General features: G+C 38.0%; 1 protein-coding gene across 3 annotated transcripts in view; it reads left to right on the top strand.

The window, feature by feature from the left end:
- Nucleotides 1-24,120, top strand: part of LOC132111319 (nesprin-1-like) — a 117,974-nt gene that overhangs the window by 90,399 nt on the left and 3,455 nt on the right. For all 3 annotated transcript variants that reach the window (XM_059518510.1, XM_059518508.1, XM_059518509.1), the window contains 30 exons: nucleotides 894-1,049; nucleotides 1,135-1,290; nucleotides 1,400-1,570; nucleotides 1,653-1,786; nucleotides 2,039-2,243; nucleotides 3,229-3,411; nucleotides 3,485-3,631; nucleotides 4,655-4,809; nucleotides 4,960-5,107; nucleotides 5,178-5,272; nucleotides 5,371-5,605; nucleotides 5,682-5,876; nucleotides 7,015-7,140; nucleotides 7,203-7,358; nucleotides 7,976-8,134; nucleotides 8,773-8,939; nucleotides 9,511-9,673; nucleotides 9,820-10,007; nucleotides 10,796-10,946; nucleotides 11,029-11,211; nucleotides 11,835-11,972; nucleotides 12,055-12,246; nucleotides 12,950-13,259; nucleotides 20,235-20,377; nucleotides 20,499-20,625; nucleotides 20,855-21,066; nucleotides 22,303-22,503; nucleotides 22,611-22,739; nucleotides 22,825-23,037; nucleotides 23,718-23,810. In XM_059518510.1, the coding sequence (XP_059374493.1) occupies nucleotides 894-1,049; nucleotides 1,135-1,290; nucleotides 1,400-1,570; nucleotides 1,653-1,786; nucleotides 2,039-2,243; nucleotides 3,229-3,411; nucleotides 3,485-3,631; nucleotides 4,655-4,809; nucleotides 4,960-5,107; nucleotides 5,178-5,272; nucleotides 5,371-5,605; nucleotides 5,682-5,876; nucleotides 7,015-7,140; nucleotides 7,203-7,358; nucleotides 7,976-8,134; nucleotides 8,773-8,939; nucleotides 9,511-9,673; nucleotides 9,820-10,007; nucleotides 10,796-10,946; nucleotides 11,029-11,211; nucleotides 11,835-11,972; nucleotides 12,055-12,246; nucleotides 12,950-13,259; nucleotides 20,235-20,377; nucleotides 20,499-20,625; nucleotides 20,855-21,066; nucleotides 22,303-22,503; nucleotides 22,611-22,739; nucleotides 22,825-23,037; nucleotides 23,718-23,810 (5,031 nt within the window). The remainder of the gene's footprint in view (nucleotides 1-893; nucleotides 1,050-1,134; nucleotides 1,291-1,399; nucleotides 1,571-1,652; nucleotides 1,787-2,038; nucleotides 2,244-3,228; nucleotides 3,412-3,484; nucleotides 3,632-4,654; nucleotides 4,810-4,959; nucleotides 5,108-5,177; nucleotides 5,273-5,370; nucleotides 5,606-5,681; nucleotides 5,877-7,014; nucleotides 7,141-7,202; nucleotides 7,359-7,975; nucleotides 8,135-8,772; nucleotides 8,940-9,510; nucleotides 9,674-9,819; nucleotides 10,008-10,795; nucleotides 10,947-11,028; nucleotides 11,212-11,834; nucleotides 11,973-12,054; nucleotides 12,247-12,949; nucleotides 13,260-20,234; nucleotides 20,378-20,498; nucleotides 20,626-20,854; nucleotides 21,067-22,302; nucleotides 22,504-22,610; nucleotides 22,740-22,824; nucleotides 23,038-23,717; nucleotides 23,811-24,120) is intronic.

Here is a 24,120-nt window from a genome sequence, read left to right as displayed (position 1 = left end):
AATTGTGATTACATACAGATTTTTAATTAGTGTTAGTCTTTGGTACATGATTGTTAAATAGTGTCATAAAATTGCATAAACTTTACCCTAGACCACAAAACCAGCCATAAGTGTAAATTTTTTGAAATTGAGATTTATATATCATGTTTCAATTGATATTAGAATATGACAATATTTGGCCAAAATGCAACTATTTAAAATCTGGAATCTGAGGTTGCTAAAAAATTACCTTTAAAGTTGTCCAGATAAAGTTCTTAGCAATGCATCTGTGATCACTGATCATTAATTAAGTTTTGATATATTTATTGTAGGAAATTTACAAAATATCTTCATGGAACATGATCTTTACTTGATATCCTAATGATTTTTGGCATAAGATAAAAATCTAGAATTTTGACTGCTACAATGTATTTATGACAAAGGCCATAAATCAATCTGATTAGCCTTCTCTAAAAACACACATGACATGGCCTTAGAAAATATTTCATAAAATTCACAGTTTTACTAATTTCAAATGAAGCATTGGTAGACTTGTGGCTTTAGCTACATTGTGTTTCTAAACTCATATCATACATCAACAATTTTTTTAATACATTTAAAAAATATGTTTTTAATATTTTTATTTTTGTGTTTATGTTTGAGTTTATATACCTCTATTATCATAACAGTCTGAGTAATTCTGATTCTTGAACAGTATTATGTATCTGTATCAGTATTATGATTATGTATCTAGTCAGAAAGAATCATGAGCAGAAACCTTTTTATTTTGGGTATGTCATTTCTGTCTCCATGTCGAAAATGGGGGGTGACTGGTTCGGGTTTAAGTAACTTAAGACTGTTTTTGTGGTCCAGGGTCACAAATGTGTTGTTAAATGTTACTTTTGTTGTTTCAGGTACAGTTTCTGGAAGGCTTGTCAGAATCCTGGGTTGAATATGAGGGTAAAGTTCAGACTCTTCAGGGATGGCTGAACGCTCAGGAGGACAGACTCAAGAGAAAACAGAGGATTGAGAACTTATCCTCTGTGCAGAATGCACTCAAAGACTGCCAGGTTTGACCAAAGACGGTCTTATTTTATTCAACATCACCTCTACGACTGGAATACAGATTCCCCTTTATCTCACATGTCACTTCAGGAGATTGAGGAGATGGTGAAGGAGAAGGAGAGGGAGCTGGAGAGAGTGGAGGAACAGGCTTGTGCTCTCGTCCAGAATAAGACCGACGAGGCCTGTGCTGTTGTCATGGAGTCTCTACAAGCCTTGAATAACACATGGGCCAATCTGGACCACCTGGTACGTACTGTTTTAATTAGAGCATACTGAGTATTCTAGAAGTAAGAATTTATATATAGTTGTAGTGTTTGTTCGTGGGCTCAATTGTGTTTGAATTGCTGTGTCTCAGATCGGACAACTCAAGATCAGTCTGAAGTCTGTCCAGGACAAGTGGAGTCAATACAAACAAGTGTGTGAAGAGATCAACGTCTACCTGACGGAGGGACGCTACTCTGTGTCCCGCTATCGTCTGCTCACAGGATCTCTGGAGGCTTCACGGCTACAGGTGGAGAGTCTGCAGGTAAAGCAAGTGCAAGTGCTTCTGTAAAATGTGGACCGGAAGTGGACAAAATAACTCATGTTCTTTCTTCGGACATCTGTAGAACCTGCAGGAGGACCTGGAGAAGCAAGAAAGCAGTCTGAGAAAATTTGGATCAGTTACACATCAGCTTCTGGAGGAGTGTCACCCGTCTGTGTCTGACACACTCAATAACACACTGAAAGACATTAACGCCAGGTGCAGTTTTCATTGTCTGTCAATTATTTATATGTGTGTGTGTGCATAGCGTACAATGATACTGTCGCAGTACTTTTTTGTAAATGTTTCTATGTAATTGGATACAGTTCTAACTTAAGTCTAGGACTTCAGTGAAAAATGTGTTAGCTAAAAAACTTAGATCTATAATCCAAAGCGTTTTAGTTTGTTAAGTCAAATGGTTTTGTGAGTGAGGTTAATGGAATGGAAGTGTGTGTGTTTTGTGGTCTTCAGGTGGACCAGTCTGCAGGAGGAGATCGTGGAGCGTCTGAAGAGCAGTAAGGCTCTCCTGCAGCTGTGGCAGAGCTATAAAGATCTTCATGGACAGAGCGACTCCAGCATCCAGACACTAGAGGAGAGAGCAAACCAGATGCTGAAGACAGCTGGCCACAAAGACATCACAGAGGAGGAAGTGTCCACCTGGATCCAAGACTGTGCTGTGAGTGCAACTGTGTGTGTGTGTGTGTGTGATTATGTGGGAAAACTTTACCTTAAGATTTCATGTTAAAATTAGTTAAACTAAGAATGAACGATACTTCTACAGCGTTTATGAATCTTAGTTAAGTCTTAACATCTACTGCTACATTTTTAAGATCAAAAGTTGTATCTGTTAACATGAACCTGAACATTAACTTTAACAAACATTAATAAATGCTGCAAAATGAGTATATTGTCTCTTGTTAGTTAGTTCTAATAAGACCTCATTGTATTGTGGTTTCCGTGTTTTTTGTTCACTTTCATAACAATTATTATTGTGCACTGTAGCAGCAAAATGTTATTTTCACTAGTGAACTTGACAATATTTGCAGTCTTATCAGTTATCAATTACTCCTGTTATCAGATATATTATTTGGTTAGTCAGAAGTATGCACATTAAATTGTATTTAATGTATTATAATCATTTATAGTTATTCTTTAAATTCATTTTAATTTACTTTTTTTTCTTGATGTAATGCCTTAAAATCAATTGTATAATATGCTCTCATAAATAAGTGTTTGACTTTTCTACTAATACACTAATCATCAATTCTGAACTTCTCTGCATTTTTATATTTCATATTAACCCTTATTGAGAATGCAGAATCATGTTCATCTCAATCCGAGTTGTAAATGCATTTAATTCATTTAAAATAATATTTAATGAATTGTATATGTTTAAACTAGATTTTAGATTAGCTGTGGATATAAAACAATATAATTAATTATAATGTGTAGTATAAGGCATTATATCTATCGCTGTAGATCCTGTAGAATACAGAAAATCGGGTTTGTGAATAGTTTTTAAATAGTTCGTGGATCCTAAGTGTTCACTAATGCAATAATCATAAATTCTCAGCAGCAACTTCTTGTGTAGCTTTTTTTGAATTCATAATCAGCCAAATTAGGAATGTAGATTCATTTCCTCTCATCCCATGTCTCTTCAGGAGCTGCTGCGCTCTCAGGCTCCCGTCCAGGCATCTCTGCTGGTTTTACTGGAGCTGGGAGAGCAGCTCAAACAGCAGGTGGACACCTCAGCTGCGGCCTCCATCCAGTCTGACCACCTGTGTCTCACCCAACGCCTCAGTGCTGTAGAGCAGAGCCTGAGCCGACAGCAGGTGGCGCTGCAGGTGAGTGAAGAAGAGCATTCTGTGCCCTGTGAGAGTGTTTGAGTGTTTGGTACTAAGGGGTCTTTCTCACCAGGCTGGAGTTCAGGACTATGAGACATTTAATGAGCAGTTGGACTCTCTGTCCCGCTGGATCGTGGAAGCTGAGGAGGTTCTGAAAGGTCAGGATCCCAACGGTTCCTCTGACCAGTCACTGATCCAGGACCACATGGAGGAACTCAAGGTATACAAGAATGAATGGATAAATGATGCTGGGATGCCTGGGAAAACCAGATCAGTGTTGTTCTTGTTTATTAAAACGAATTCTTTTTTTTTTTCGTTAATTGAATTAAATCTGAAATAAAATAAAATATAAATATTATATGAAAAAAAAGTTAATGTTGCCTTGGTAACTAGCTAATAACTATAATAATTTTGAGCTGAAATATTAAAATGACTAAAACTAAAACTGAGATAAAAAAATACATTAAAATCAGTAAAGCACATAACAAAATTACTAAAAAATGTCAATCTAAAAATATAAAAATGAAAGATAATTCAAAATATTAATAAATACTACAGTAGTATAATATAAATAATACCAAAATAACCTTGAAATGAATCTGAAGTAAATAAAAAAAACCAGTTAAATAAAAATCATTAGCTCGCATAACAAAATCACTGAAAATGTACTAAAATAAAAAAAAATCTAAGTTAATTCAAAATATTAATAAACACTACAGTAGTATATAAATAATACCAAAATAACCTTGAAATAAATCTGAAAAAAAAATCTGTTAAATAAAAATCATTAACTCACATAACAAAATTACTAAAACTTAAACTAAAATTAACATTTGGAAATCTAAACACCAAAGCTACTTTCAAAATATTAATAAATACTATAGTAGTATATAAATAATACTAGAATAACCCAGGATCAGGGTGGCCAATATGTACACTGTATGTCAAATATATTGGACACATAATGTTAATTGTATCTTATTTATTATGTTATTATCTTTGTACAGAGTTGTTTTACATATACATACATTGTATAGGAAACAATAAAGGCAGCTTTCATTTGATTCACTTTATCTATTTTTTTAATTCATTTTTTTAATTTAATTTTTATCATTATGTACTTCAGATACACTCAGAATAACACAATCTAAAAAACGTTAACATATACTGTGTAATTTAAAATGACCTGATCAGTATATAAATTGACTACCAATATTCTTTTTAACAGTGTTTTTCTGTGCAGAAGCAAATGCTGAAGTTCAGCAGTATGGCTCCTGATCTGGAGCGGCTGAATGAACTGGGTTACAGACTCCCTCTCAACGACTCGGAGATGAAACGCCTGCAGAACCTCAACAGAAGCTGGTCCACCTCCTCAGCTCAGACCACTGAGAGATTCAGGTTTGCTCCAACTCAACATGAACAAGGATGATAGTACTCTTAAATACTCTGCATGGCTCTTTGTAAAGAGCTTCATGGAAATATATAGTACTACAGTATATAGTGTCAAGTGTGTTTACCTCCTAAAGGATGTCTAAATTCTCTTCTCAGCAAACTTCAGGCCCTTCTACTACAGCAGCAGACCTTTCTGGAGAAGTGTGAGGCGTGGATGGAGTTCCTGGTGCAGACGGAGGAGAAACTGACCGTGGAGATTTCCGGAAACTTCCAGAGCCTGATGGAGCAGCAGAGAGCTCATGAGGTGAGACGTACAAAGGCAAATTAGGAGTTGCAAACCTTGCCTAGATGCTAATAAATGAGCAATGTTACAGCTGTTTCAGGCAGAGATGTTCAGCAGACAGCAGATCCTTCACTCTATCATCAGCGATGGACAACACATGCTGGAGCAGGGACAGGTGGACGACAGGTGAGTGACATCATCAGATATATGCATGTGCAGGATACTAGCATTCAAAATACCTGAACAGACTGAATGCTCATATTGAAACTGACCCGTGTCTCCAGAGATGAGTTCAAGCTGAAGCTGGCTCTGCTCAGTAACCAGTGGCATGGGGTGGTGAGACGGGCACAGCAGCGCAGGGGCATCATAGACAGTCTCCTGCGGCAGTGGCAGCGCTACAGGAAGATGGTGGAGAAGCTGAGGAAGTGGTTGGTGGAAGCGTCCCATCAGGCCGAAACCCTGCAGGCGGGTGCACCTGTGCCACTGCAACAAGCACGAGCCATGCTGGATGTAGTTCAAGTAAGTATCCTTTGACGTAAATAGGCTTCTGTGCTGGCTGTTAGCGCCCCCTGCTGACTCTCGGTTGATCCTGCAGCTGAGGGAGAAGGTTCTGCTGAGACAGCAGGGCAGTTACATCCTGACGGTGGAGGCAGGGAGACAGCTGCTTCTGTCTGCTGACACACAAGCCGAAGCCGCTCTACAAGAGGAGCTGCTCGACATACAGGAGCGCTGGAGACATGCCAACATCCACCTGGAGGAACACAAGAAAGAGCTGGCCGTCCTGCTCAAGGTTGAGTTCTCCATTTCACAGCGGCACCTGTTTGCTTCATTTGCGGCCCTTATTGCTACATGTCTGGAATCATTTTAGTGATTCTTTTCTTTCAATCTAAAAAAAAATAAATAAAAATTAAATAAAATCTTCCAAAAATGTAGTCATCCATCCCATGAGCATGAAAAACCAGGCGTCTCTTTTAATTATTTTACTTTAATTAATAAATATTAATAATTAATTAATTTCAGTTAATTTTTTAATATTTTTCATTGTAATTTCAAAGTCTGGAAAAGTCATGGAAATTAATTAAATCTTGAAAAAAATATTTTCTGTAGTAAAAAAATCCTTGGTATTTAATTTATTTGACAAAGGGTATTGGAACCCTGTTTATAAAATAGTGTTCTTAGAAGTTCTTGCAACAAATGTTTTTTTGTGTTTACATATTCAGTATATGTTTAATTAATTATAATAATGATATAAATATCAATACCAAAAATGATATTATAAACAAAAATGCACATATAAATATTAAATATGAATATAAGTTAATAATAATATTAAAATAACAGTTAAATACTACTATCAGGGTAATTATAGTTAACTAAAACTGAAAGCATAAATTAACCTGAAATAAAATTATATACAAAAACCTTTGATTTATTCATAGTTTAGTATAAAACTGGAGTGAAAATAATATAAACTATACTGACATATTTTTTAAAATAATAATAATAAAAATGGCAAAACATGATTAAAATTTACTAAAAATGAAAATGAAAATTCAAATAAAATCTGAAAATATATAAAAATAAAAACTTAATATATATATATAAAAAAAATGAATAGTATCTCGAGTCAATACTAAAATGACACTGACTACTTTATATCACTATTATTAGTTAAAAAAGGGTGTTTTAGATTATTGTAAAGATAATTGTATTTTTCAAGTTTGTGTGTGTGTCCCTGATTCGGTCAGAAATTGCTTGACAGTAGTTCCACATCATACCATTTTTTTATTTTGCTCTCAAACTAAAGTCTGCATGAGTTTGTCTGCATCACTACGATGATAGAGCGATGCATGATACTGTAATTGTTTGAAATGTGTTGGTCTCAAAAACCACTTTGATCTTGACTGACGGTTTCAAACTGCATGTAGGATTGGGAGAGATGTGAAAAAGGTATCGGAGGATCTCTGGAGAAACTGAGAGCTTTCAAACGCCAGCTTTCCCATCCGCTCCCAGATCGCCACGAGGAGCTGCAGTCTGAACAGATGCGCTGCAAGGTATGCACAATAACTGAATAACAATGAAATGATAAGAAATAATGAACACCCATTTCCTGCAGGATCTGGAGAGCATGTTTGACGGCTGGAAGGAGGATTTGACCCATCTGACGGCGTTGAGAGAGTCTCTGTCCAGTTACATCAGTCCTGAAGATCTGCGCGTGCTGCAGGAACGCATTGAGCTCCTGCACCGCCAGTGGGAGGAGATCTGTCACCAGGTACACATCTGGCCATTAGGTGTCGCTGTTTTACTACATATGTCTGCATTGTCAGTGCAAACTCTTTCAAACCTTTCAAGATATCATAGGCACATTCACACAAGTGCTATCTGGGCTCCATAGGAAGCTCATTGGGTTTTAAAACACAACCACAAACAGTCTTCAAAAACTGTTTTGCTGTGCAATCTAGTTGCTAGTAGAGTAATACAAAGCACCAGTTTTTAGCTCAACGTGAAACTTGAATGCAAAGCGAGGAAGATGTTTCATGCACCCTCTGTCTTCTGTGGCATCCGGTGCGTGAGCTGAGACACCACAGGATGTGAGAGTACATTTGATATTTCAGTAGAAAGATTTAACTATAGGTGCAGTCTGACAGAAACTCTTCACTTGTGCTGTATTGTAAATGACGCTCTGGTAAGCATACTGCTTTGCCCTTATGGTCTGATTTCTGTTTTTCTGGGCATGTTTGTTTATATACTTTTTCACTTTGCACATTGTAAAGATACAGAGAGATGTTGTGGCTAAATATTTAATTGAATCTACTTAGATTTCGCTTAAATGCTCAACCGTATTTGAAATAAGTGAAGGCGTATGTTTGTGTGTGTTTGTCTTTGCAGCTGTGTCTGCGCAGGCAGCAGGTGAGTGAGAAGCTGAATGAATGGGCCGTCTTCAATGATAAATATAAGGAGCTGTGTGAATGGCTGACACAGATGGAAAGCAAAGTATCCCAGAATGGAGACATCAGCATCGAAGAGATGATCGAGAAACTACGAAAGGTAACCATCAAATCGTACTCTTTTTCAGTTACATATATTTTGTTTGTATTTCATGTTTTGTAATTTATTACTGTAATTTAATACTATATCAATCTATGTACTCTCTATAGTATTCAATTATAGAATTATAATATGTGGAATAGTATTTTATATATATTTTCAATTACTTATAATAAAATATACAATTTCATATGCAATATAACATCAAATTTATTTTAGATATTGATTTTTTAAATTTATGTATTTTATATATATATTTTAATGCGATATATAATGCATGATTATATATATATATATATATATATATATATATATATATATATATATATATATATATATATATATATATATATATATATATATATATGTATATATATATATATATATATAATTAAAAAAAACATATAATAATATTTAATTTTATTTAACATTATTCTATTTTATAGTTATTTTTAAGACAGTGTTGCCTAATACCAAGCTGTTAGTGTCTTAATATAGTATTAACAACGACTGTAGCTCAAATGGTAATTTGGCGGAAACCGTGGTTTCCATGGTTACCCCATTTTCATAAGAGGTGTCTGAAAGCAACTTTTATCTAGAGTTGAACTGAGTTTTAGTCTCTTGTTGCTGTGTCTCAGGACTATCAGGAAGAGGTGGCGGTGGTTCAGGAGAATAAACAGGAGCTCCAGCAGCTGGGTGAACGTTTAGCTCGGGCCAGTCATGAGAGCAAAGCCTCTGACATCCAACACAAACTCGGGAAAGTCAATGAACGCTGGCAGCACCTGCTCGACCTCATTGGGGCCAGGTACTGGAACACACACCGCAGTGTGCTTGGCATTATCTGAACTAATTTACAGAATATTTGCTCAAAAGTGCTTGTGTTGTGTGTTGTGATTGCATTACTTCTCCCTATTTATATGAAGACCTCTAACACTAGCGTGCTCTAATTCTTTTTCTATTCTATCTGTTTTCTTTCTATTTATTATATTATTTAAAAGCCCTTGCTACGTGTACTGTGTTTAAGCTAACTGAGACTTGTTATAGCACTTATATATCATTGCTCTTTTGTTGTTTTTGATGGCTTCCATTGTCCTCATTTGTAAGTCACTTTGGATAAAAGCGTGTGCTTAATGAATAAATGTAAATTTAAATGTAAATATGAAAAGATTTTAGTATAAAACTGTTATTTTATTGAATTAATTAGAGCACGCTAGTGTTAGAGGTCTTCATATGAATTGTTTTATTATAAAAACAGGACATTTATGAAGTAGGGAAAGGTTTTAGTTAACTAACTTACATTAAATGTTATACTGTATATAGATGTAGACAGTGTGTCTGAAGTTGTGAAAAAGATGTTGATGTCTGTGTTTGTTCAGGGTGAAGAAGCTGCGGGAGACTTTAGTGGCCGTTCAGCAGCTGGATAAGAACATGAATAGCCTGCGCTCTTGGCTCGGCCACATCGAGACCGAACTGTCCCGTCCCATCGTGTACGACACCTGTGACCACCAGGAGATCCAGAGGAAACTAGATCTACAGCAGGTATACACACACACACACACACACACACACAACCAGGAGATCCAGAGGAAACTAGATCTACAGCAGGGACATACTGTACACACACACTGCATTCTGAAAGCATTTTGTTTCATTCCGATGAAGCATTATTTATGCCCTTGGTTCAGGAGCTGCAGAGAGACGTCGAGAAGCACAGCACAGGTGTGGCGTCAGTGCTGAACCTGTGTGAGGTGTTGCTGCACGACTGTGACGCGTGTGCTACAGACGCCGAGTGTGACTCCATCCAGCAGGCCACACGCAGCCTGGACCGCCGCTGGAGGAGCATCTGTGCCATGTCCATGGAGAGGAGACTCAAGTATGACCCGGGATATAATACCTGTTTTATCCTGAGTTCAGTAACCAGTTACTGTGCTTTTTTGGTGTAAAATGTGTATCATGTAATATAGTTAATCTGAAAACTAGTCTGATTTTCACTTTTAAACTGGAAGGTCAAGTTGAGTGCATTGCATTGTGGGATACAGTTTGTTGTCTTGTATGCTGCACATTTTGGCAAGTGATTTTATCTACTCATGCTTAAAATGTGCATACTGTACACTGAATACATATTTCAATTTAGTATGGAAATATATCTTTCTGAAAGTTGGTGTTATTATTTATCATTTTTATTAACATTTTAGTTCTAGTTTGTGCTCTTTTCATTTTTTTATTTATATTTAGCTTTGACCCATTTTAATTTCAGTTTTCATTTGAGTAATTTTACTACTTGACTTTTTTTTAAACTTTTATTTTTATTTTTAGTAAGATACCAAAGCCACATATTTTATTTTATTTTATTTTATTGCAGCTTTATTGCAATTAATGAAAATGATATTTAATTTGTTAAAGTTTTAGTTTACGTTAATTATAACAATGCTAAATATACCTTTGCGATGTGCATGTGCTTGTTAATTAAACCTAAATTTTGCTAATTTTTTTTTTTTATATATTTTTTATTATATTTTACATGTTATTTTATCTGTTTAAGCTTTATTGCAGCTTTATTTCTGTTAATGAAAACTAGTTTTAATAGTTTTAGTTCTAAGTTTTGTTAACTATAGATGTGCTAAATGGCAAATCTAAACCTAAACTTTGCTCCTTTGAAAGGATTGAGGAGACGTGGCGTCTCTGGCAGAAGTTTCTGGATGATTTCTCTCACTTCGAGGAGTGGCTCATGTTGTCGGAGAAGACAGCCGCACTGCCAAACTCTTCAGGTGTCCTTTACACTGTTGCCAAAGAGGAGCTCAAGAAATTTGAGGTGAGATCATCCAGATTGAATGGATATACTATTGATGAGCATATTAATGTGATTTATATTAATGCTCTGTGTTTTTTGTTAGACGTTCCAGCGGCAGGTGCATGAAAGTCTGACGCAGCTGGAGCTGATCAATAAACAGTATCAGCGTCTGGCACGTGAGAATCGCACCGACGCGGCCTGTAGTCTGAGAGAAATGACCCATAATGCCAACCAGCGCTGGGACAACCTGCAGAGACGAGTGTCCTCCGTCCTACGCAGGCTAAAGGTACAGAGCTGATGGATTAGTTTTACCCCACCCTTTATACTGATTTGATAATTAGGCAGTCATCACTTTAATGCACGTTATATTAAAACAAATCTGTGAAAATCACTTTCCATCATTGCTTTTAAAGTGATCATTAAAATAAGATTAAGCTGAGGTTAAATCTAATTTATCAAAAGCATAATAGTATCCAGCACTAATTCTAACCATTTTTAACCTTAAATATAGCTTAACATTAATTTTGTACAATTTTAAATATTGAACAGCTAAAGAAAAATCAATAAATACATTGTAAATCATTCACACAGGAGCAAAAACTGTTTTTATTTAATGCTAAACTTTCCTAAAAATCTAGATTTGGATGGTGTAAGTCAAATTTGTATTTAAAATGCAAGTTTAAATAAACAATATAACTTCAGTTATAGTATTGTATTAGTAATAACAATAATTATTATTAATTATATGCCTAATATAATGAATCATACAATTTATATATATATATATATATATATATATATATATATATATATATTATAATAATATAAATTATATTATGATCAGATAAATGCAAGATAAATACATTTTTAAATTAAAAAATAGATTTAAAAAAATTCTGTCCACTGCAGCACTTTATATGTCAGCGGGAGGAGTTTGAGACGGCACGAGACTGTATCTTGGTCTGGCTGACAGAGATGGACCTGCAGTTAACCAACATTGAACATTTCTCTGAGTGGGACATCCAGGCCAAAATCAAGCAGCTGAGGGTACATCTCTGGCTTTTATCACTGCATGTGTTCTCCATATCTCATGTGTCATCCTCTGATGGAGATTTTCTTCTGCGTCCAGGCGTTCCAGCAGGAGATCACTCTGAACACAGCCAAGATTGACCACATATTCCAGCAGGGTGAAGCTCTTCTGGAAAAGAGTGAGCCGATCGATGCTGCTGTGATCGAGGAAGAGCTTGAAGAACTGCAGCGTTACTGCCAGGAAGTGTTTGGACGTGTGGAACGTTACTACAAGAAACTCATACGATTACCGGTACTTTAAATACCTCAGATGCTTTTTCTGGCTGATATTGGAGTTCTGTTGCATTCTTTTTCTACTTTTTTATATGTACCTTATTCATTCATTCATTCATTCATTTATATGTACCTTTTTATTTATGACAACCTGTATTTATATATTTATTAACTATTTAATTATTAACACATATAATTATTAGATTTTTAAAAAATATTTATTTATATTTATATTTTTATTTGTATTTACCTTTGTATATGTTAACATTATTTATTAAGTAATCTATTCATTATTTTATTTTATTTTAATATTTATTTATATATACTATTTGTTTTTATATTTATCTTTTATTAATGTTTACTTTTTCTTTCTCTCTTTATTTATTTATTCGTTCACTTTATTTTCATATTTATTTATATATACCAATTTATTTGTGTTTAGTTTAGTTTATTTAGTCCTTTTAATGTTTATTTATATATTTACCTTTTATTTTAACTTGTTTATTCATTCAGTCACTTTATTTTTATTTTAATATTTATTTATATATAGAATTGTTTTTTATATTTACCTTTTATGTATTTTTATTTATTAATTAATTCAGTCAGTCAGTCATTTTATATGCATTTTTTTTTTTTTTTACATTTTATTTAATCTACTTTAATTAATTTAGTAAAGGTTTCGATCCCAAAAACTGCTGAGAATTTGTAACTTCTCTATCCAGCTCACAGAAGATGAACATGACGTCTCGTACTCGGACCGAGAGTTTGATCTGGACGAGACTGCTGATGTGTCCAGCTTTCCTTGGAGTGAGCGTCTGTCCCCGCTGCCCTCGTCCAGTCACTCTGCGTCGCTGGCCGTCCCTCTACGGGCCGAACGCTCGGGCCGAGACACTCCAGCCAGCGTGGACTCCATCCCTCTGGAGTGGGACCACGATTACGACCTGAGCCGGGGTCTGGAGAGCACCAGCAGAGCCTTGTCCTCCGAACCAGGAGAACAGGGAGAGGACGGATACCTGCAGGGTTCAGCATCAGGTCAGTAAAGGATCTTTAGTCCTATAAACAAATGAGAGAGAATAAGAGGGTATAAATGAAACCAATGAAGGTTGCACATGTTTGTATTGTATGCATGTATATGCATGTATATGTTTCTTTCAGATGTAGTGATTCCAGAGAGTCCAGAGGCATATCTAAAACTTACTGAGCAAACTCTGAGGTCCAGCGCTGGTAGGCAACAGCAGTCCGAGTTCTGAGACTCACTCTCTAGTCTGTGATCTTGTGATCTTTAGTTTCTACTCACTAACCGAATTAAAGCATGGAGCTGCAGTGATGCAGCTGTAATTTAACCTTTCTCTTTTGATTTGTGTTGCTTCACACTGTGTGTTAACTTTAATAATGAGTTACCAGTGTTTGCATGTAGTGTAGTGTCACAGGTTGATGCCCACTGAGTTCACTGAGTTGGCGTTTGTTCTTGGTTTCTAATGCTTTTGGATTTGCCAAATCAACAGCATTGCTTACAGTATTTTGCAATCAGAGACAGTTGTGAATTATAAAGATTGTGAATAAATTAGTACATTACAAAAAAAATCTAATCCTTTTACAGTTTTTTTCGATTGCTAAATGACAGTGAGCACAACTGGAGTCACATGTGCAAAACTCTAACTACAGTCTGCGCTAGCAACAGTCACCTGAGCTAAAACAGTTCACATCACCTGCAAAACTCATTCCAAGCAACACAACTCTTAACACCTGGCTCAAAACACACTCAGTGCAGCCAAACACTACACACAACCCTCACTGAGAGAACACACACTGTCACCCAGAACACACTGAGAGGAGAAACACCACACACAACCCTCACTGAGAGAACACACACTGTCACCCAGAACACACTGAGAGGAGAAACACCACACACAACCCTCACTGAGATAACACACACTGTCACTCAGAACACACTGAGAGGAGAAACACCACACACAACCCTCACTGAGAGAACACACACCGTCACTCAGAACACACCGAGAGGAGAAACACCACACACAACCCTCGCTGAGAGAACACACACCGTCACTCAGAACACACTGAGAGGAGAAACACCACACACAACCCTCACTGAGAGAACACACACTGTCACCCAGAACACACCGAGAGGAGAAACACCACACACAACCCTCACTGAGAGAACACACACCGTCACCCAGAACACACCGAGAGGAGAAACACCACACACAACCCTCACTGAGAGAACACACACCGTCACTCAGAACACACCGAGAGGAGAAACACCACACACAACCCTCACTGAGAGAACACACACCGTCACCCAGAACACACTGAGAGGAGAAACACCACACACAACCCTCACTGAGATAACACACACTGTCACTCAGAACACACCGAGAGGAGAAACACTACACACAACCCTCACTGAGATAACACACACTGTCACTCAGAACACACCGAGAGGAGAAACACCACACACACAACCCTCGCTGAGAGAACACACACTGTCACTCAGAACACACCGAGAGGAGAAACACCACACACGACCCTCGCTGAGAGAACACACACTGTCACTCAGAACACACCGAGAGGAGAAACACCACACACAACCCTCACTGAGATAACACACACTGTCACTCAGAACACACCGAGAGGAGAAACACCACACACAACCCTCACTGAGATAACACACACTGTCACTCAGAACACACCGAGAGGAGAAACACTACACACAACCCTCACTGAGAGAACACACACTGTCACTCAGAACACACCGAGAGGAGAAACACCACACACAACCCTCACTGAGATAACACACACTGTCACTCAGAACACACCGAGAGGAGAAACACTACACACAACCCTTACTGAGATAACACACACCGTCACTCAGAACACACCGAGAGGAGAAACACTACACACAACCCTTACTGAGATAACACACACCGTCACTCAGAACACACCGATAGGAGAAACACTACACACAACCCTCACTGAGATAACACACACTGTCACCCAGAACACACAGAGAGGAGAAACACTACACATAACCCTCACTGAGAGAAAACACACCGTCACCTAGAACACACCGAGAGGAGAAACACTACACACAACCCTCACTGAGAGCAAACACACCGTCACCTAGAACACACCGAGAGGAGAAACACTACACACAACCCTCACTGAGAGAACACACACTGTCACCCAGAACACACAGAGAGGAGAAACACTACACATAACCCTCACTGAGAGAAAACACACCATCACCTAGAACACACTGAGAGGAGAAACACTACACACAACCCTCACTGAGAGAACACACACTGTCACTCAGAACACACTGAGAGGAGAAACACCACACACAACCCTTACTGAGATAACACACGCCGTCACTCAGAACACACTGAGAGGAGAAACACCACACACGACCCTCGCTGAGAGAACACACGCTGTCACTCAGAACACACCGAGAGGAGAAACACCACACACACAACCCTCACTGAGAGAACACACACTGTCACTCAGACCACACCGAGAGGAGAAACACCACACACAACCCTCGCTGAGAGAACACACGCCGTCACTCAGAACACACCGAGAGGAGAAACACCACACACAACCCCCACTGAGATAACACACACCGTCACTCAGAACACACCGAGAGGAGAAACACCACACACGACCCTCGCTGAGAGAACACACACTGTCACTCAGAACACACCGAGAGGAGAAACACCACACACGACCCTCACTGAGAGAACACACACCGTCACTCAGAACACAACGAGAGGAGAAACACCACACACGACCCTCGCTGAGAGAACACACACGTCACTCAGAACACACCGAGAGGAGAAACACCACACACAACCCTCACTGAGATAACACACACCGTCACTCAGAACACACCGAGAGGAGAAACACCACACACAACCCTCACTGAGATAACACACACCGTCACTCAAAACACACCGAGAGGAGAAACACTACACACAACCCTCACTGAGAGAACACACACGTCACTCAGAACACACCGAGAGGAGAAACACCACACACAACCCTCACTGAGAGAACACACACGTCACTCAGAACACACCGAGAGGAGAAACACCACACACGACCCTCACTGAGATAACACACACCGTCACTCAGAACACACCGAAAGGAGAAACACCACACACGACCCTCACTGAGATAACACACACCGTCACTCAGAACACACCGAGAGGAGAAACACCACACACGACCCTCACTGAGATAACACACACCGTCACTCAGAACACACCGAGAGGAGAAACACCACACACGACCCTCACTGAGATAACACACACCGTCACTCAGAACACACTGAGAGGAGAAACACCACACACGAACCTCGCTGAGAGAACACACACTGTCACTCAGAACACACTGAGAGGAGAAACACCACACACAACCCTCGCTGAGAGAACACACACCGTCACTCAGAACACACCGAGAGGAGAAACACCACACACGACCCTCGCTGAGAGAACACACGCCGTCACTCAGAACACACCGAGAGGAGAAACACCACACACGACCCTCGCTGAGAGAACACACGCCGTCACTCAGAACACACCGAGAGGAGAAACACCACACACAACCCTCACTGAGATAACACACACCGTCACTCAGAACACACCGAGAGGAGAAACACCACACACAACCCTCACTGAGATAACACACACCGTCACTCAGAACACACCGAGAGGAGAAACACCACACACGACCCTCGCTGAGAGAACACACACCGTCACTCAGAACACACCGAGAGGAGAAACACCACACACGACCCTCGCTGAGAGAACACACACTGTCACTCAGAACACACCGAGAGGAGAAACACCACACACGACCCTTTCTGAGAGAACACACGCCGTCACTCAGAACACACTGAGAGGAGAAACACCACACACAACCCTCGCTGAGAGAACACACACTGTCACTCAGAACACACCGAGAGGAGAAACACCACACACAACCCTCACTGAGATAACACACACCGTCACTCAGAACACACCGAGAGGAGAAACACCACACACAACCCTCGCTGAGAGAACACACACCGTCACTCAGAACACACCGAGAGGAGAAACACCACACACGACCCTCGCTGAGAGAACACACACTGTCACTCAGAACACACCGAGAGGAGAAACACCACACACAACCCTCACTGAGAGAACACACACCGTCACTCAGAACACAACGAGAGGAGAAACACCACACACGACCCTCGCTGAGAGAACACACACGTCACTCAGAACACACCGAGAGGAGAAACACCACACACAACCCTCACTGAGATAACACACACCGTCACTCAGAACACACCGAGAGGAGAAACACCACACACAACCCTCACTGAGATAACACACACCGTCACTCAAAACACACCGAGAGGAGAAACACTACACACAACCCTCACTGAGAGAACACACACGTCACTCAGAACACACCGAGAGGAGAAACACCACACACAACCCTCACTGAGAGAACACACACGTCACTCAGAACACACCGAGAGGAGAAACACCACACACAACCCTCACTGAGATAACACACACCGTCACTCAGAACACACCGAAAGGAGAAACACCACACACAACCCTCACTGAGATAACACACACCGTCACTCAGAACACACCGAAAGGAGAAACACCACACACAACCCTCACTGAGATAACACACACCGTCACTCAGAACACACCGAGAGGAGAAACACTACACACAACCCTTACTGAGATAACACACACCGTCACTCAGAACACACCGAGAGGAGAAACACTACACACAACCCTCACTGAGAGCAGAGGCGTCGTGCCCATTCAAAGTGAGGGGGCACGTGCCCCCTCAGATTTCTGAGCCAAGTGGATTTTAAATGCAGCTTCCAAACGAAAAAAAAAAAAAAATTGTTCTTTACTCTCTGTAAAATGAAAGTGTTAAAATAAGTATCTTACAATATTGTTATTAAAATTTACATTAAATGCAAATTCAGTCGTATTAAAAATATTTTATGGCATGATATGGCACTTAAGTAAAAAGTCAGGTTTTTATGTGTAGTTAATAGATTACACTACATTTCCATATATTGATCAAATAGCAATCTATAAAGGAGCAAAACGCGTTTACCTACACATATTTGAGAAACGAGATACCCCCCCCCCCCAAAAAAAAAAGTGCCCCCTCAAAAATCATGAATGCATGACGCCCCTGACTGAGAGAACACACACCGTCACTCAGAACACACCGAGAGGAGAAACACTACACACAACCCTCACTGAGATAACACACACTGTCACCCAGAACACTGTCACTCAGAACACACCGAGAGGAGAAACACTACACACAACCCTCACTGAGATAACACACACTGTCACCCAGAACACTGTCACTCAGAACACACCGAGAGGAGAAACACTAGCATCAAACACCAATACAGAAAATACTCACTTTTCAACTTTACAGTTTGAACAATTGCAGTGACTTCAAAGAAAAAAGTGACATTCTTTCACATGATTTATTTACATTTTTAGAACATAACAATTATTTAAGGTAAATTAAAATTAGCAGTTTGCTTCAATAGTCTGTAGTAATTTACGGAAATTACAGTAATGAGAAAAAAAATGTAGAACCTTTACAGTAATTCGAACAAATAATTTTCAGGGCTAATCCTGAAATTGCAATCAGCAGTGTTTGAAATCTATTGTTTTAAACGTGTGCTTCACAGTTTTGACAGCAGTATGTTAGCATTTGAACAAAGTGCTATAAACCCACAGTGTTGTGCAGGTTGTGGTTAAAGTCATGGGATAAGTGTGTAGAGTTTTAAAAACTGTGTTCAAGCAATGAAAAATGAACTAGAGTTTGGTCAACATGAACTGCTGCTGTGCAGACTGTAGTTAGAGTTTTGCACATGTGACTCCAGTTGTGCCCACTGTCGTTTAGCAATTGTAAAAAACTGTAAATCAAGTGGTTCATCAGTAAAAGAAAATTTAAACTGTGCCAGTATCTAGAGGTAACAAAAGTCTAAAGGGAACATTTCACAAATTATACAAAAATATTTAAGAAAACAAAGCCAGTTTTTGGACCAATGTAAATGTGTTTTTGCATTTTTAAATTATAAAGCACTTTCCCCAAATAATTATCATTACTGTTAAACATCTATTTTTTTTTGCTGTATTACAGTCAAATATATAGTTATATATGGGTTTTTAAAAAATCTGTTATTTTATTATTATTAATACTATAGTATTTATTAATATTCTGAACTAGCTTTTTATTTTCAGTTGTCATTCCAATAATTTAAGCTCTAGTCATTTTATGTGTTTTTGTCATTTTATGTGTTTTTATTTTTGTAATTTTAATACTTTCAACTCATTTTAGTTAGTGGTCAAGGCAACATTTTTTTTTAAGTTTAAGCTTTTCATCTTATATTACTATTTTATTTCAATATTTTTGATAGTTTTAGATAACACTGGTTTAAATTAGCATTTTGTGTATTTTTAAAAACACACAATTTAAATAATGTTTTTTGCATCACAGTAATGAGAATAGAAATATTAATGATGATTCTGTGGGAAAATGTATTTAATAACTGGCATTAAAGTATGTTTAAAAAAATAGAACTAACACACATGACAATCTTAAAATGCCAAATATCAGCCAATGAATCAGTCTATCAAATTTCCATCATACTATGCCAAATTGTCTCGTAAATTAGAAAATAATTCTTAATTGAATTGCCTGGATAAATAAAAGTGAAAAAACATTTTTACAATTGCAACTCTGATTATAAACTGCTTTGAGTAATGATTCTTTTAATGAGAAGCACTTACAGTAGTGTGTTTGACTAATGAGAAAGCCATCACGTCTCTTGATCATGCACTGCATCAGGCCCGAGAAAGAGATAACGGTTCCACTGTGCTGTTCCAAACGCAGCTCAGAGCAACTTCCTCCATTGAAAACGAATCTGCTGTTCCTCTACAGGTGACGCTGGATCGCTGGAGACTCACATCAGACAGCTGGATAAAGCTCTCAACACCAGCTGCTTTCATCTGCAGCAGACGGAGAACATCATCCGCAGCCGGACTCCCACTGGCCCTGAGCTGGACGCCACCTACATGGGTTATGTGAGTGAAAGTCCTACAGCACTATATTAGGGAATTGTTGCTGTGGTGAAAATGTGGTTTGAATAAGAAAGCATTTGCTAAATGAATGTAAACACTCGTTTGATATATTTAATTCTCTCAGATGCGACTTCTTGAAGAATGTCGTGGCAGTATAGACGCAGTAAAGCGAGTTGGATTTGAGCTGAAAGAAGAGGACGACAAGGTATCGGGTTTCGTCAACCCCAACAGCTCAGAGTCCCAAACTTCAGGTATTAAACCATATCACATACTTATTATTATTATTATCAAGTTATATTTTAAACTCTTACACTTTTCTTTAGATTAGCATGCATTTGAATAATAATAGGAGTATTTATTAATAGATATTGATTTCATTTTGTCTAGTGCATCATTTGATGTGATAGTGTTTGTTATTTGTATTAACTGAAGGTAGTATACAGGGTATGCACTCATGAAGAGCTTGTCATCTGTGTGCAGGTGTGATCGAGCGCTGGGAGCTGCTGCAGGCTCAGGCTCTCAGTAAAGAGATGCGCATGAAGCAGAACATGCAGCAGTGGCAGCAGTTCAACTCGGACCTGAACAGCATCTGCAGCTGGCTGGACCAGACAGAAGAAGAGCTGGAGCAGCAGCGGGGACTGGACCTCAGCACGGACATACAGACCATCCAGCTACGCATCAAGAAACTCAAGGTCAGACACGCCAGCGCTGTTATTGATAAATACAACTATTCTTTTAAAACGGTAAAAGGTGAAATGAAGCTGAAATTAAATAAAATATAAAATGAAGAACTGAGTTAAAGTTCTAAAACTACTCAAAATAAAACTGAATTTTTATTTTTTTAATAAATTTAAAATTAAATACATTTTAAATACATTTTCAAATTTAAATAATTAATTCAAATAATTAAATGCTTTTATATAAAATCTTCTGTTTTCTTGTTTGTTGGTTATCCAACATAAACTTCAATTAAACTAATAAAAACTATTAAATTATTATCAAACTATTATCATTTTCACTAATTTATATGTAAATATTACATAAAAAACCCTAACTTAAAAGACTTGTTACAGAAATGTTACATTGGCATCTAACTAAAAGAATAAGTTGAAGTACTAAACTTACTAAAACTAAAACTGAAATAAATATCATTTAAAGCTATGTGTGTGTGTGTGTGTGTATATGGATGTATATATATATATATATATATATATATATATATATATATATATATATATATATATATATATATATATATATATATATATATATATAAACTAATAATAATTACACAAACACATAAGATTACTAAAACCTAAACTAAAATGAAAACATAAAAATAGAAGCTACTAACTTAATACTGTGATCGTAAGTACAGTAAGCACTAACAGTAATGCCATGTTATTCTTTGAACCACTGTTTTGTTTGAAAGAGTTAGCATTTTCTTAAAAAACTAAACAGAACTATCTAAAACTATTAAAAAACATTTTCAGTAACTGCTGAAATTAAATATAATCTCAGTGGTAGAGCATTGCGTTAGCAGTGCAAAAGGTTGTGGGTTTGATTCCCAGGGGACACGTTAGGTAAAAAAAAATTATAGCCTGAATGCACTGTAAGTCGCTTTGGATAAAAGCGTCTGCTAAATGCATACATTTATTGAATTTGAATTTGAATTTATGAAACTTAAAATAAAATAAAAACGAAACTTGAAATTATAGAAATAAAAGGTAATTCTAATTATTTATAAATACTGTCATAGTATATAAATGATACTAAAAGAGCACTAATGCCATGATATTCTTTGAAGCATTGATATAGTTTGTATGGATTAGTGTTTTCTTTGTTTTAGTGTTAACTGGTTTTCCAGCTCATTTATTATTGTGTTTTGGCGTTAACGCTTTTCTCTGTTGACCTGTGACTCCACACAGGAGCTGCAGAAGGCTCTGGAGAAGCGTAAGGCCATCGTGCTGTCCATTAACCTCTGCAGCGCTGAGTTTGTGCAGTCGGACAGCGAGGAGGCGCAGGACCTGCAGCGACAGCTGAAGGAGATGAATAACCGCTGGGAGCGTCTCAGCAGCTCTCTGGACGACTGGAGGAACGCGCTTCAGCACGCGCTCATGCAGTGCCAGGCAAGAAACACCTTACCAGCAACTGATGCTGAAGCTGTTATCAGGAGATGCACATGCTTTCATCAATGTTTAAGAGTTAAAATTACAGATCTTTTCCTTATCTTCAGGACTTCCATGAGATGAGTCACGGTCTGCTTCTGTGGCTGGAGAACATCGAACGCAGGAGGAATGAGATCGTCCCGATCGACCACACTCAGGACAGCGATACCTTACAGGAGCATCACAAAACCCTTCTGGTAACTGATTTCTCTTTTCTGTTTGTACAGCATTAGGGTTACAACTTTCATGGCTAATGTTGATTAAATATTGATTGTTCCGCAGAAAATCCGCCGGGAGCTGCTGGACACGCAGTTGAAGGTGGCGTCCCTGCAGGACATGTCTCTTCAGCTGCTGGTCCACTCGGAGGGCACTGACTGTCTGGAAGCCAAAGAGAAGGTGCATGTGATCGGGAACCGTCTCAAGCTGCTGCTGAAGGAGGTGACGAGAGACATCAGAGAGCTGCAGAAGACCCTGGACATCAGCAGCAGTCAGCAGGTGAGTTACTGACCACCAGCGTTGACACAAAAACATAGATGCCCATAGTTTACTCAAATAATATTAGTCCCTGGAAATGAATGAATTAATGTGAAATTTAACATGTCTAGATCAGTGGTTCTCAACCAGAGGGAGGATAGGCCACAGGATGACTTAAATCATTTCCATTTATCATTATTGATATAAATATTATAGTTATTTTTATTAATATATTAAAACAAACTTAATTAAATATATATATATAGATATTAACATTCGTATTTTCCCTTAAATTTATTTGCCTTTAATTGTAGAAAATAGCATACTTTAAACTTGAAATTAATTGCTATTATATATTATAATTCTTCTAATATTATATTATATATTATTCATTTTTGTTTTGTTTTGATTAATATTTTGTAATTGTTTTTATTTTATATTCTCTTTTTGCATTTTATTTTAGTTAAAGTTTTATCAATGTTGTTGTTTGTTTTTTCCTTTTTTCTGTCTATATAGTTATTCTGAAATAACATAAGTTTATGGTATTTTTTATATTATTAAAGTTTATTTTATTGCAAAACCTTTTTTTATGGTTTCAGTTTAAGTTTTAGTTATCTATAATAACCTTGATGTGCAGTCCTAAACTTAATCCTGGTTTTAATTGAACTTAATCCCCTCCTCGTCACACACTATCTCTGTAGGACTTGTCATCTTGGTCGTCTGTTGATGATTTGGACACTTCTGGTTCCCTGAGCCCCGTGTCTGGACGCAGCACTCCCAGCCGCCAGCGATCGGTAACACATCACCCTCATGTTCTGTTGGGCCCTTCAGAGATCAGTGTTTGCCCATAGTTTGACACTTGAATGTCCCTGGAACTTGGCCTCCAAAAACACACTTGACACCTTGTTAGTATACTTGCTCAGAGTTCCTCCAAAATGTTGGACCTTCCCAGCATGCTCTCCTCTAATGCAAGAGCCAGATGAGAACTGGAGATGTGATTCATCCCTGTTGTGTTTCTACATCCTTGATTGATTGATCCAAGTGCGTTTTACATCCTTTAAACTACTAGTCACACCCAAATCACCCCCCTAAATACTGGCTTGG

Source organism: Carassius carassius, chromosome 31 (assembly GCF_963082965.1).
Source record: "Carassius carassius chromosome 31, fCarCar2.1, whole genome shotgun sequence".
In the NCBI taxonomy this organism is placed as follows: domain Eukaryota; kingdom Metazoa; phylum Chordata; class Actinopteri; order Cypriniformes; family Cyprinidae; genus Carassius; species Carassius carassius.
The sequence above is the reverse complement of the archived record's forward strand: the minus strand, read 5'-3'. Positions and strand labels throughout refer to the sequence as shown.